We start from the raw sequence: 14,157 nt of genomic DNA on the forward strand, positions 1-14,157 counted from the left end.
GGGCCCAGATGTTCCCAGCTGTGCTTGAAGCAGCCCCTCTGCCCTTACAGCCTCTGGATGGGAGGGGTCCCAAGGCTCCTCTGGGCCGGCCCCTGCCTGTCCAGGGGCCCCTGTAGCTCCTCTGATGACGGCAGCCTTGGAGGTGGCCTCCCACGGCCTGTCCGCGCTGAGCTCGGAGCTGAGCAGTTGTTGCTGGCATTGGGGTGCTGCTCATCTGCCCCTCACACCGGGCCTAGGGCCGAGTGCACAGTAAGGTGCTCAGGGGGAGCCCATCAACTAAAGCCACCGGGAGGCACAAGCAGGAAAGGGGGCACCGCTCCTTTCGCCCCCTCAAGGAACCTTATATATGCAACCCCCTCAGAGTCCCCCAGCCCATCCTTGGGAGGCCCCGCCCGCACATCCCTTTCTCACTTCTCCTCCTTCATGGAGTGAAACGCAGAGTTGAGGAAGATGCCTGCGTGTGGCCATTTGAGACCCATCAGCCACTTCTGATCCCTCCTGCCAGCCAGGACTCTTTATGGAGCTTCTCCCCCCAGTTACTCTGGAAGCTGTCAGCCTGTGTCCCCTGGTCCCCTCCCCATGTCTTCCCCGTCTCTCTACTTCAGGGGACAGAGCTGGAGTTGGCAGAGCAGGGTGCCCACGTGGCCTTCAGGGACCCCCGCAGCTCCTCCCTGGGTCAGACCCCCACCCACTGCTCCTCCCTCCCCTGCAGGGAGCTTTAGGGCTCTAGGTACCCGTCATCTTAGCCGGTGCTGGTGTCCGACACCACGCGCCCTTGTGTGCACGTGTGGTCAGAGACCCCGCGGCAAGGCCCAGGCTGGCCTGGCCCTGTGTGTGCTGCTGGGAGTTTCATTGTCCCTCCCTCCCCACCAGGACACAGCTCACCCCGGCTTCCACGGCACGCTGCTGTGACTGGACGCTCTCTCTGAGCCTTCTTGTGGCCCAAGTGGCCGTGGGAAGTGCAGGGGGATTAATGACCCTGGTAGCAGCCTTCGCCCCGTGACTGAAGGAGCTGGTGGATAAACATCCCTCGATCCTCGATGGGATGATGGAGGCGTGTGTCCCACCCGGCTTCCCGAGTGTCCAGCAGGATTAAGTCCCAGCTGCCCAGAGGGGCGATGGCCTGTGCGCACCCACCCTTCCCGCCACCTTCCTTTCCTGGCCCCCACCCCCACCCTCACCCCCACCTGCTCCCTGTTTGCACCTGAGCTTCTGCTGGGGCTGGGACACTCCATCGCCACTCCTTTGCCCAAGCTGTGCCCCTGCCCACGATGTCCTGTACCTGCATCTTTCACCCACAGCCCGTCTCTCCCTACAACGCACCCCCTTACAAAAGCTGTCCTTATCACCCGGGCCAGCAGGACCCACCTAGTCCCCAACCAGCTCTCAGGGCTCACCTAGCACCCCATCCGTGATGGGTGTGTGTTTCCCAGACACACAGAGGCCCGAACCCTCCAAGTGGCCTCCATTTCTTGCCAGACCCTTTCCAACCAACTCTGGCACAGTCCAGAACGTCACAGATGCTGGTTGAAAAGATAAATATTATTATTTACATCAGCCTCCCCCATCTTCCGGCCCTGCACCCCCAAAGCCCTGGCTGTCCAGTGAGGGTGGGTCCAGTGAGGGCTGGGCCAGTCTATGTCTGGGGCGGATGTGATCAGCTGACCCAAGGGCCACTTGTGCTGCTCCAGGCGCTGGGGCCTGAGGGTCCTGCCCTTTCTCCTCTCTTTGCTTAGCTAACAGTGCTGCCTGAGGCCGTCCAGGGGCAACAAGCTCTCTGTGACCAGCAGAGGGGTTGCCCAGAGGCCAGGTCACTTCAGTCAGCAGGCTGGATGGTCCTCTGCATTCTCTGCCCCTTCACAGGGAGACCGGCTTTGGCTGGGGCACACCCGGCTCTAGCTCACAGGCCACTCCCTCCCAGCCCCCATCTTCTCACAGAGGGGAGACCCCTGGGGCAGGAGGGTAGGGAGAGGGAGCTTGTGTGGCCGGCAGGGCAGTCCAAGTCCAAGGGTGCAATGCAGTGAGGCAGGGCATTTCTGGCGGCAGCGCCAGGGGGCCAGGTGACGTTCTGGTGGCGTGGGAGGATTTCTGATGTCTGATGATGCCACTGATTCCTAACGTCCCCAGGGCTCTGACGGCAAGCCTTGGTTCCCGGCGTTGTTGGAAGGCATTGCTAAGGCCCGGAGGCATTATCTCCGTGGTTGGGATGCTGTTCCAGGAGTTTCCCATGGTGCCTCTGGGGCAGCGAATGGCCCCCACCTTGCATTGGCCACCTTGTGCTCCGGGAGGACACCTCTTGGAGGGACCCTTGTGCTGCTTTGGATTGCCTGGCTCCCCATTCTCACCCCATTCGCCAGGGAGGACTGTGGGCAAAGGGGAGCCCGAGGCCCTGGGCCCAGCCCAGTCCTATAGCTTATTTTCCAGTTGCCCCATGGCCCAGAGCGAGGCTGCTCTCAGAGGCCAGAACTCCTGCTCAGCTGGGGGTCAGGGAGGGGCCTCCCAGGTCTCAGTGCCAGTGTGGGGTGGGGAAGGAGCTGGTCCCCTCCAGACACGGCCTTCCAGCTCAGACCCCTGTGGACTGCTTGATGCTGTGAAAGCTGACACGGGTTGGGGAGGTGGGGATGGACATGGCGCGGGCCACCCGGGCGCGGATCGAGTGCTTGTCCTGCCATCGGTGCCACCTCTTCCGGATGGCAGAGCGGACCTGTGGGCATAGAGCAGACCATAACGTTTGAGCCCAGTCACAGGAGGGCCCTCCCTCCCTCCCTGAGGGCTGCCACAAGCAGCTGTAAGGCAAACAGCTATGCAGGTGAGCGGTGCACAGGTGTGAGGTGTACCGGGGGCCACATAGGAACATGGTTGGTTTGCACATTTGTTGGGACAGTTTTCTCAAGTGTCCTGAGGAAGGGATGCCTTTTTCTAATCCACACAGTGTCTTTGCCATGAAGAACCCCTACCCTCAATCCACACGCATCCCCTGCCCTAGGGCTCAGCTTCCTGGCTTTCAACAACCCGTTTCACAGACCACTGATAAGGCTGAGGCCCCAGCTCTTCCCCCTTCTCAGTGTCAGCTGCCTAAGTGAGCAAAGGAGTGGGCTTGCCAGGGCAGGAGCAGCGTGGGCAGGTGGCACGGACCCTCCAGGCTATCCCTAAAGGAACCTGGGGGCAGGGAGGAGGGCCGGCATGTGGGGGGCAGAGGGAGGCTGCAGGCCATCTCTCCTCCCAACAGGCTTCCCGCCATTCTGAGCCCCAGCCCGGGGTCCTTACCTCGCTGTTGAGGAAACAGTAGAACACAGACACGAAGAAACCCTGGGGTGGAGGAGAAGGCGGGTCAAGGGACTGGGCTGGGTGGCCCCACTCAGTTTCCGGGCAGCCCCTTCCCTCCCCAGTGTCCTGCCCCTCCAGGCCCCTGCCTGGGAGAATGGCCACCCCTGGAGGTGGGGGGTGAGGGGCAGGGCCAAGAGGGGAAGGCGTCGGTACCTGGAAGGACTCCAGGAAGGAGTTGAAGTAGATGAAGACGACCCGGGAGACCTCGTCCTCCCCGGGGTTCACGAAGAACAGCATGTAGGTGATGCCCAGGAGGGGGAGCAGTACCAGAGTGGCCTTCACAGCCTTCCTGGTGGGGGGCCGGGAAGCCAGAGTCACAGCCCACCCCAGAGGGTGTTGGGATGGGAGTCAGTCCCCAATGTCTGAGATGGGGGGCTGGGGTTTCAGGAGGGACTGCCAGGCCTGCGGGAAGACCCTGGGTAAGGACTGGGATCTCTGGAGCCCCCAGGGGTGGGGGACACAGGACCACCTACCTGTACTGAATGGTCTCAGACGTGGTGGACGCCCGAAGTTTGGTCATGAGGATGCGGACGATGTTGAAAAGGAAGACAAAATTGATCTGCAAGCGAGCACACAGTGGGATGGTGTAGGCATGTGTGTGTGCAAGTTGTTAGGGACTTAGCCGTCTCAGGTCTGGTCTTGGTCCCCCCTGCTGCTCTCCCGCCACCTTCACTAGCACTCGAACATTCTAGGCAGAGGGATCCTTGGAGTCCACAGTCAGCTCTGATTGCCCCTCCCCACTGCCCCCCACCCAGGTTCTTACCAGCAGGACCAAGATCATGGGGCCCTGGTAGATGTAGTCGGTGTAAACCCCAGGCCTTTTGCCAAACCAGCACCTAGAAGGCCACAGATAGGAGGTGAGAGGAGGGGGGCATCCGGGTCCAGTTGCTTGGCCAGGGCAGGACCGGGGCTGGAAAGCAGGCTCTGGGTGCCCAAATTCCAACCCTGGCAAAAGGTCAAGCCACTTGACCACCACAGTGCTCAGTTATCCCATCTGCAGCATCATCGGCACCCCCTATCATTAGATGTAAAGCTGGAAGCAGGCAGTGTGGCAGGGAGATCATGGAAAAGACGTCTGAGTGGAGCAGGCATGGGCCCAACACACCACTGCTCCCTTCAGTCCCCACTGTGTCTCTGGCACAAGCCCCTGGTGGTGCCTTGCCCTGCCCCTGTCACGTAGTAGGCCCCCACCAGCTAGCAGTCTCCCAGTCTGCTCCATTGCAGTGTGAACAGCCTTGAGGCAGAGCTTCCATAGGTCCCACCCGTCCCAGGAGGCAGACTTGCTTTGCATTTTCCTGAGCTCCCTCCAGCAAGCTCTAGGAAGGTCAGGGGAGTGAGGGGGACAGGGCACACAGAAAATCCCACCTCCGTGCCTAGAGGCAGCCCCGCAGTGCCTAGATCTCATGATGCTTCCATAAACCAGAACTGAGATTTTTAGGTGGAAAATCTTGACTTTTTAAAGATTGACAACAAATTAAAAAAACATGGTGCAGACCAAACGTGAGCTGTCTGGAGTCAACTCCAGTCCTTGGCCTTGAGTCTGGATCCCTTCTGCTGCAGTGGCATCATCTTGCCACAAGGTGGGGCTCCAGAGTCACTCAGACCAACTTGCCCAGCTCAGGCATCCTTTTCCCTCTAGGATGCTAACTGGGCAGCTTTGGGGGAAAGTTCTTCCTCTTCTCCCCTGTGCTCACACCTACACCTGCACACCTGCAGGCACAGACCATCGCCCAGGGTTTACGATGCTCCTGCTCAGGGACTCTGGACCACAGTGGTGTGTCAGTTGCCCCCCCTCCCAGAGTCAGGAAGGATCACCCTGGTAAGTAATGAACATGATTTTCTAGGCTCCTTGTCCATCCCAGTGAGGCTGTGGTGGCTGCCCTACTCTATGATGGTGGGGAGAATTGTCACTGATGAAGGCCGCCTAGAACCCAGTCAGACAGTGGGTTCCTGAACCACTTTGGTGGAGAAGATCCTGGAACATCCCTAGGCTTTGTCCCCCTTTTCCACCTCTATCTCAGTGGTTCTCTTATCTCGGGTGCACAGTAGAATCACCTGGGCAGTTAAAAAACATCCCGGTGCCCAGGCCACACTCTGGACCAATTACATCCAAGCCTGGAGGTCACGCCTGGGCATTGGTACTTTTTAACGCTTCCTGGATGACTCTAATGGGAGCCAAGGCTGAGAACCACTGCAGTGGAAGCCTAGTTGTCAGGGCCAGCTGGGAACATCTGTATCCATTCAATAAGGCGCTCAGGACTTCAGAGCTGGAGGGGGTCTCTGAGATTGTCTGGATCAATTGCTATTAAGTCTTAAAATTAATAGAAAACATTTGTACAACATATACTATGTGCCAAGTACAATCCTAAATGCTTAATATATATTAACTCATGTCATCCCCACCACACCCTGCGAGGGAGGCACTATGATTAAGATGCCCATTTTACAGACAAGGAAGCTGAGGCACGCTGTAGTAAGTATAGCACCCAGGCCATACAGTTACTTAGTGATGGGGCCACGATTCAGACCCTGAGCAGTTTAGTCTGGCTCCACAGGCAGCCGGTAACCCTCCTGTGGTTCCGCCTGGGAGAGCCCAAGATGGATAGAATTGCCTGGATTCGCCTGTCCAGCCCCCGCTCAGGCAGAGCACCCTAGGGAGCCTCAGATTGAGCCCAGCCCCACCCTCCCTGTCTTTCTAGATGAAGAAACTGTGGCCCTGACAGGGAAGGTGACTGCTGAAGGCCCTGGAGGAGTGTCAGGCCGAGCTGGGCTGAGAGCCTGGACCTGGGGCTGGAGGGCCCCGAGGCAGTGAGAGGAAGGAGCTGACTTACTTCTCATTGTCGTAGTACAGCTTCCCAATGGCCCAGGCCACGATGATGGGGAAAGGCACACCTGGGGAAGACAGCGCTGTCACAGGGCCAGTCCGCGGGGCCTGGAGGACCCAGTCATCCCAGGGCCTGGAGGCAGGCAGGGGTCCCCAGGGTAGAGCTGGGACCCACTCTTCCAACATACCTCCTTTCAATGCTCCCCGCCCCCCCCTCACTCCCCTCAGCTAGGGGCAGAGGTGTACATTCTGTCACCCGAACCTGGCCCTGCAGCCAGCTGATCTGGGATGGGCATGGGGGGGCGGGCTCACCCCAGCCAATGAGGATGAACATCCACTTGCGCAGCCGGTCGGTGGAGTACGTGAGCACGATGGCCGTGTGCAGGTAGCAGCCCTCCCCAAACATCCAGAAGAAGTTGGTCACGTGGAAGTAGTTGTAGGCGGCTGTCACCAACCTGCACCAGCCCTGCCACCCCGCCCCCACCAGATATGACAGTGAGCGGGGTGGGGTGGGGGGAACAGGTGGGGGCAGCACCCGCATCCCACCCTGGGCCTGGCGCCTCCCCTTGGCAGGATGGGCTGAGAGCCTGGACCTGGGGCTGAGGGGCCCCGAGGCAGTGAGAGGAAGGAGCTGACTGACTTCTCATTGTCGTAGTACAGCTTCCCAATGGCCCAGGATGGGGCATTCCCCAGGATCCACTCCTGTGAGCCCCAAGGCCTGGCCCTGCCCCTCCAGGACAGCCCCACCCGGACCCCTCCTCCAACCCAGGCCTGCCCCCTCCAGGACATACCACGTTGCTCTGGTGGACTTCGGGGCTCATGGTGAGCTGGACCACGAACCACGTGGCATTGCGCAGGATGAAGGCCGAGATGAGGTTCCAGTGGATGATGTTTCTGAGGCACCGGATGCTCCTAGGGGCAGCCGGGCAGGCGGGTGTTGGGAGCAAGGGAAGGAGAGAGAGGATGAGGGATAGGCCGCAAGCACCACTCAGCCCAGATGTATGGACGGGGAAATGAGCCTCAGAGAGGGGCTGACTGGCTGCCCCTTCTCCCATGGGCACGCCTCCCCTCCCTGTGGTTCCAGGTGTGAGGGTCAGAAAACACACAGGCCTCCAGTGGGACGTCTCCCTCCAGCTTTCACCTTATGCTTTGGCCGACCCCCGCCCCCTCCCTGCCCCTGGCAGTTACTGGGCAAGGGGGCAGAAGTGACCCTGCCAGAGGTTTCCAGAGACCTGGGACTCTGCAGCTGTCACCCCTCCCACTGAGGTGAGGGGCAGGACTCCCCTTCCCAGCAGCCCCCTGCGCCTGACTTCTCCCCCCGGCTCAAGGCCCAGGGACAGTGCCGGGACTGCTCACCTGAGCCGCAGAAAAAGGACAAAGGCCACCAGGAGGGCCACCAGGGAGACGCAGTGGCCCAGGTAGTTGATGATGATAGCAAGATGGTAGTGCGCCTTGTTCTTCTTCTGAGGCCAGAGAGAGGGGCAGAGGTGAGGTTCCCGCACAGAGGTGAGGTTCCCGTGTGAGCACAGACCCAATGGTGGCCGGGACAGACTGGGCAGTGCTAACAGTAGTTGCCCCCTTCCTGAGCCCCAAGTGCCTCACGTTGCCCTGGAGCAGCACTGTGTAATTTGGGACTGTGTCTCCCTGTCTGTCTGTCCCTGAATCCCACGCTCTGTCCACTGCTCCGTGCTGTTGGACGAATGTCTGTTAACTTGACTCTCCACATCACACAGGGACCCCATTCTGCACGCACAGACGCGTGTGCATGGCTCAGAGGGGTGCTTACACTCACATTTCCATTCAGGTCAAACTCTCTGGCCCTGGGGGGTGCAGACACCAACCCTCCAGGACGTCCTTCCTCCCCCCACGTCTGGGTGGAGCCACCACCGCCTTCATTACCCCTCACTCCCTCCTGCTGTAGCTAAAGCCTGCCTCTGTCAGCGGGGACGGGGGGGGGGGGGGGGGGGGAGAGTGGCTGTGGATTAGCATCCACAGAATCAGTAGAAACCACAGAACCCCTCTCAGGTTCTATAATTCCCTTTCTAGGTCCAATCCTGTCCCAGGACTAGAACAAAGTCCCCAACGTTATAACTTCATTCATTTCATATATCGATGGTCCTGAGGGATCAAGTCCAACCCCATCCATCTTCCAGATGAGAAAACTGAGACCCACACTCACTCACCTAAGGGACGTGCCTCTGCAGTGGGACATCTAGCAGCCACCCAAGCCACTCCCTCCCTCTCCCCTCTCCCCGTCCCCGCCCTGCCCCACCCCTGCTGAAGGGGCAGCCTCACTGCAGGACCCCTGAGGTCCCCGGCCCAGGTGCTCAGAGGCTCTGCTCTCGGGCTGGTTTTCCTGGCAGAGGCTTTCAGGAACCTGGCAGGCAGTCACGTTAGCAACTCAGTGCTGCGCGGAGGGGCTGAGACCCAGCGAGGTGTAAATGGAGGCAGGCCAGAGAGGCAGAGAGAGGGGAAGGGGCCGTGCAAATGGGGAGGGCCTCTGAGCACCTGGCAGCAGATGCCAAATCTGGAGACTCCATGCACACGTCCAGCCTGACTGGAGCTGGCGCTTAATTACTTTTATTAAATTCTCCACAAATCCGCACGGTGAAGCCCCTGGGTAATAACAACGTGTGGGAGCCCCAGCCCAGGGGAATGTGATGAGCACAGTGTGCAGGGAGCCCTCCATCACCACCTGCTGTCAGCTCCTCCTCCAACCCCCCCCCCAGCAGGCCGTGCCAGGGTGGTTTGGGTGAGATGAATCCTTTATTAAGCACCTACTGTATGCTGGACACGGAGCCAGTTACTCGACAGATGACACTGCTTTTCTTTCTCAGAACTGCCCCCTGAGACTGTCCTTCTGTCCCTGTTTTTCCAGTTGAAGAGGCTGCATCATCGGCCCAAGCCACCCAGCCAGCAGGCACATTCCAGTACTGCTTGGTCTTAAAGACCCTGCTTCCCCTGTCCCCACGGTGCATTTCTTGGGGGACAGGCAGGGGTGGAAAACAGCGGGACTCTCTCTGTCCCGGGCTTCTGTAGGGAGGATGGGGACTCATGAGGGTTTTTCTCCACTGAACCATTCAAGGGCTGCCCCTGCGTGGCTCCTTGGGTTAGAGGCCCAGGCTGGGTTCCAGTCCCGTCTCAGCTGCCACATCAGCCTGATGCCATCTGAGGCGGAGCAAGCCATCTGGGGGTGGGGGTGGGGTTCACAGTGCAGAGAGCCCGAGAGGGTGTTGGGCAGATGGCAATGTTACCTCAAGAGATGTCCAGAGATGGTCAGCAACACCCTGAAAGGTGGTCAGTGACACCCAGAGAGAACAGCCAGCAACATCCTGAGATACCCAGGATGTGACACTTCGAGAGACCTTAATGACACCTGAGAGACAGTCTGACCTCCCGAGAGAGAGCCACCACTACCTACAGAAGCCGCTCAAGGCCCAGGGACAGAGGTGAGGTTCCCATGTGAGCACAGACCCAATGGTGGCCAGGACATAGTGGGCAGTGTTAACAATAGATGCTCGAGAAACATGTGGACACCGCCCATCCCTGGGGGCCTGACCAGCACCCGGTCCCTGTCCAGTTTGGACCTGAGACTGAGGAAGGTGGTGTGGTGTGGCACTGGGGGCTTGTCTTCTGGTGGTGAGGGCTGTGGGCCGGTCTCCTCCCCAGCCTGGCCTCTGGGCGCCCTCACAACTCCCATTTCACAGGCGGCTGGTCTGCCAGTCCATTACCTACCATCAACCCCTCTGGGCACTGGTGCTTAATTAGGGCTTATCCAGGGCCCAGAGCTGAGAGCTCGGTTAATTGCAGTAGCTCCGAGAGGAAATGAGGAGTCCTGCGAGTGGGGAGGGCCCTGGCAGGGCTGGGGGCTGGCTTGTATTTGAACAAGTGCTCCGGTGATTCTTATTCCCAGGCAGATCAAAACGGGATGGAGGGTCTCCAGGGTCCCGTCCAATTTAGATCCTTCAGGCACAGGAATTCCCAGGACTGCCTGGTCCAGCCCCTCTCTTCTGCACCCCAGAAGCCTGACATTCCTCAGACAGCTTGGGGCATCATCCCTTCTGCCCCAGGCTTCCAGCTCCATGACCCCCACTTCCTCAGCACCCACTGAAGGGGTGGGTGGAGATGTAGGGGCAGGGACAGGGGGGCAGGGCAGCAACACCAGGAAGATAGATACACCCGTGCATCTGCCAAATCTCAACCTTAAACGTTTATTTATTGCAGCACTGTTGGTAGCAACCAGAGACTGAGGATAAAAAAATGGGTAAATTACGGCCCATCTGCACGATGTGATATTATGCAAATGTAAAAAAGAATGAAGCTGCTCTTCATGTACTGGTGTGAACAATCACCAAGATGGATACTTACATGTAAAAAGCAAGGTGTCGAACAGGGTGTATAACATGCAACGTTTGGGTAAAAACAGAAAAGAATATAGGCACCTAATTACTCGAATATGCAGGGAATGTCTCTGGGAGAACATTGAAGAATCTGGCAAAATGGCCCTAGCCGGTTTGGCTCAGTGGATAGAGCATTGGCCTGCAGACTGAAGGGTCTCAGGTTCGATTCCTGGTCAGGGCACATGCCTGGGTTTCGGGCTCCATCCCCAGCCGATCAGTGATTCTCTTTCATCATTGATGTTTCTATCTCCCTCTCCCTTCCTCTATGAAATCCATAAAAATATATATTAAAAAATAAATAAATTGGCAAAATGGTTGTCTCTGGGAGAGATCCCAGGGGCTGGGTTGAGAGGGAGACATTCTCTGTTTGCCCATCTGTACCTTTGAATTCTGTATTATGTGTAAGCAACATCTTCTCAAAAACATTTGCCTATTTAAAAGGCTCTCTAAAAGGGCTTTTTCGAGCCCTAGCTGGTTTGGCTTAGTGGATAGAGCGTTAGCCTGTGGACCGAAAGGTCCCGGGTTTGATTCTGGTCAAGGGCATGTACCTCGGTTTCAGGCTCCTCCAGGGCCCAGGCCCTGGTCGGGGCTCGTGTAGGAGGCAACCAATCGATGTGTTTTCCAATGTGTTTCCCTCCCATCGATATGTCTCTTTGTTCTCTCTTCCATTCTCTAAAAATCAATGGGAAAATATCCTCGGGTGACAATTAAATAAGTAAATAAATAAAAGGGCTTTTTCGAACTGCACTGCCCCCACCCCCATCCCCGATTCTGATATAGCCCCTGGCTGCACCTGGATATGTCACTCAGGTGGGAGAGGTGGAAAATGGATGAAAACCTGTCCCAGTGAGCAGGTGGAAGGAGGGAAGGAAGGAACAAGGACTCCTCGCATCAGCCTGCCCACTGCCCACGTGGCACAGCCTCCCTCCTTAATGCACGAGCTTGAGTACCCAGCGCCTTGCCATCAGCCTCTGGCTCCCCCACCCTGACTGGCCACCGGCCAAGTAGCCGGCACGATCTCGGCTGGGGGCCCTGGTAGCCGCATGGCAGCCTCACCGCAGCCTCACCTCCTCGCTGAGGATCTCCTGGCACTCGGAGTAGTTCACGCGGGCGGCCCAGCTGCCGTTGGCCAGGCACTCTCTGTAACCGTTGTCTGGACAAAGGAGAGAGAGAGAGGCAGAGTGACCCGCGGTTCCTCTCCCAAATAGCAACCTAGGCGTCTGTCTGCCCATCCGCCTGTCCTTCTATCCATCCACCTGGGCCAGCACAGGGCCTGACTGCTGGTGAAGCTGGGGAGAGGGGCTTCCCTACTACCCCAGCTTCCTGCCTCTTTCTGCCCCCTGGTTCCAATAGGGGCCTAGTGTGGACTCCAGCACCTGACCGTGGGGGTACGGCTCTGCCCACTTGGGCTGGCACAATCATGCCCACGAGACTGGTCCTTGGGCAGTTTTGACCAGCTCATTGGGCTCTTCCATTGCTTGCCCTTATGTCGTTGCAGATTATGTGGTGGGTGCCCTTCTGAGGACTTTCCCATTTTGGGGTCTCATGTGACAGCAGAAATGAATGGTGAGATCTGATGAGTCAATCTCACTCCCGAGGCTGGGGATGATATGGCAGAAGGGTGTGTGGTGGCAGCTCACGTGGCACAACGAAATGACAGGGTGTCCTATGGTGACTATTACAGTGAGGTTCTTGTGGGAGGGTCCTCACATGCTCCATGGGGGTGAGGCTCACGGGGCAGGTGCTGGGGAAGGCCCCCATGGGGGCATTTCCTGATGTTGGGAACATCCCTGGTGGAGGTCTCTTGGGACAGAAAATGACAAGTAGCAGGGGTGTGCTGGGGACCTTACAGGGGGTGGGTCTCACGTAACAAGTGTCTCATTGTTAGGACCTCTACAGCTGGCTCACAGACTGGCACATGGCAGTGGGGAGAAAAGACAGAAGAGTGGCCCAAGGGGGGGAGGGGGGGTGTCTGTGCAGCCATCAGCTGGACTACAGCCCAGAACCTCTCACCTTCTAGGGATGAGGAGGAGCCCCGTGGTCTGAGGCCTGGATTCAGGCTCTGGGATGACAAGAGCTGCACAGAGGGCCCTCCTGGGCGTGTCACCAGGACTCTGATACCCAGTAGGGAAGGGACAAGAGAGATCCCAACTTCAAGTCTTTCTCCTTTGCTGGTAAAGGTAGTCCTGCCCCACCCTGTACCTCGTCAGTGATATTTCCTTGACTTAATTCCTCACTCCAGGCAGAAATGGCTGGAAGGGAATTGAGTCCTGAGCCATTTCCTCTGGAGCCTCTGTCCTGCTGCAGGCCTTTCCACGGTTCCCACTGACCCTCGTGTCACAGGGGGCAGGAGGACGGTTGGGAGAACTGCCCGAGTCCCAGTCCCTGAGCCTGGGGCCCGGCAGGGCCAGAGCAGTGTGTGGGAGACAGAGGTGGGGGCCCAGGGCCGGCTCAGTGTTGCTGTGCTGCGTGAGGAACTGGGGCCCGCTGGCCTCTCGGGCCCCTCTGCTCATGTGCACCAAGGAGGGCTGGACCAGCGGGTCGGCCAGCCTGGGAGCTGCCTCTTCGCTGGCAGCATCAGGACCAGAGGGAGAGGATGGTGTGGGCAGTGTGGGGAGTTGCTACTGCATCACCGAGAGAGGGAGACAGGGTCTGGCCTCCAGGGCTGCAAGGCTGTGAGGCCTCCTCGCTAACCCGGCTCCCCAGCCCCTGTGCTGAAAGGCCGCTCACGCCTCTGGAGCATGCCAGTGGGAAAACAGGCTAAATGGATTTTTAAAGCTCTGCGTAGCTTCTCTGCCAGTGGGCTCGAGTCTCAGCAGAGTTGAGCCTTGGGCAGAGGTGGCTAAGATGCTGCTCATTCTCTCCTAATTGCTAAATGAAGGATAAGCTCCCAGAGGGCGGAGAGCTTAGTGACAGGGTTTTCAGGGAGTGGTCTGGGGGCAGGCAAGGAACCAGGGGATCCAGTGTCTCTGCTGTGTCTGCAAAGAAAGGGACTTGGGGGAGTGGTCCTTGCCTAATCAAGGCAGAACAAAGCCGTGTTAAGAGCATGGCTCTCCACCCAGACAGTCTGGGTTCAAAATCTGGCACCATCCCTCACTAGCCCTGTGACCTTGGGCAAGTCACACAAACTCTCAACTTCCTTACCTGAAAGACGGGAATGAACTTAACAACAGCTCCTACCTATTGGTTGAGTGAGCATTGTAGTTAACCTATGCAGAGTGCTTGGGGCTGGTGGTGTGAGCTGTGATTGTTATTATTATTGTCTTGGAGCTGTATTTACATAAGACTTAGAACATGTCACTTGTCCCTATCAAAGGGGGTACTGGTGGGGATAACAAGAGCCATGCACTTCGCCTAAGCCCCCCCTTCACACCCCACATGTGCGGCCAGGAGCTGGAGTCCCTACCCAGCCGGGTCATCCAGAGGGAGCAGGCTTTGGTGGGGAGGCAGGAGGCGACCCTGAAAGAAAACAGGCCTGACAAGCAGGGAGTCGTTGCCAGGGAGGATGCGACCTCCTTGTCTTTGATTGCTGAGCTGAGCAGTCTTCCCGGAGAATCATGGGAAAATGGATATTTTTGGAAATTCTCCCCATCTCTTTGAAGATCA

The 14,157-nt window shown here is 58.2% G+C and overlaps 1 protein-coding gene across 3 annotated transcripts in view; it reads right to left on the reverse strand.

The window, feature by feature from the left end:
- Positions 1–2,563: 2,563 nt before the first annotated feature.
- The window catches only part of CRHR1 (corticotropin releasing hormone receptor 1), a gene marked incomplete at both ends in the record, with an annotated part of 39,923 nt that continues 28,329 nt past the window's right edge, over positions 2,564–14,157 (reverse strand). For all 3 annotated transcript variants that reach the window (XM_079798064.1, XM_079798063.1, XM_079798062.1), the window contains 10 exons: positions 2,564–2,704; positions 3,268–3,309; positions 3,481–3,616; positions 3,801–3,886; positions 4,091–4,163; positions 6,159–6,219; positions 6,464–6,617; positions 6,943–7,063; positions 7,508–7,614; positions 11,619–11,704. In XM_079798064.1, coding sequence (XP_079654190.1) covers positions 2,564–2,704; positions 3,268–3,309; positions 3,481–3,616; positions 3,801–3,886; positions 4,091–4,163; positions 6,159–6,219; positions 6,464–6,617; positions 6,943–7,063; positions 7,508–7,614; positions 11,619–11,704 — 1,007 coding nt within the window. The remainder of the gene's footprint in view (positions 2,705–3,267; positions 3,310–3,480; positions 3,617–3,800; positions 3,887–4,090; positions 4,164–6,158; positions 6,220–6,463; positions 6,618–6,942; positions 7,064–7,507; positions 7,615–11,618; positions 11,705–14,157) is intronic.

This window comes from Cnephaeus nilssonii (assembly GCF_951640355.1).
Source record: "Cnephaeus nilssonii genome assembly, chromosome: 19".
NCBI lineage: Eukaryota > Metazoa > Chordata > Mammalia > Chiroptera > Vespertilionidae > Cnephaeus > Cnephaeus nilssonii.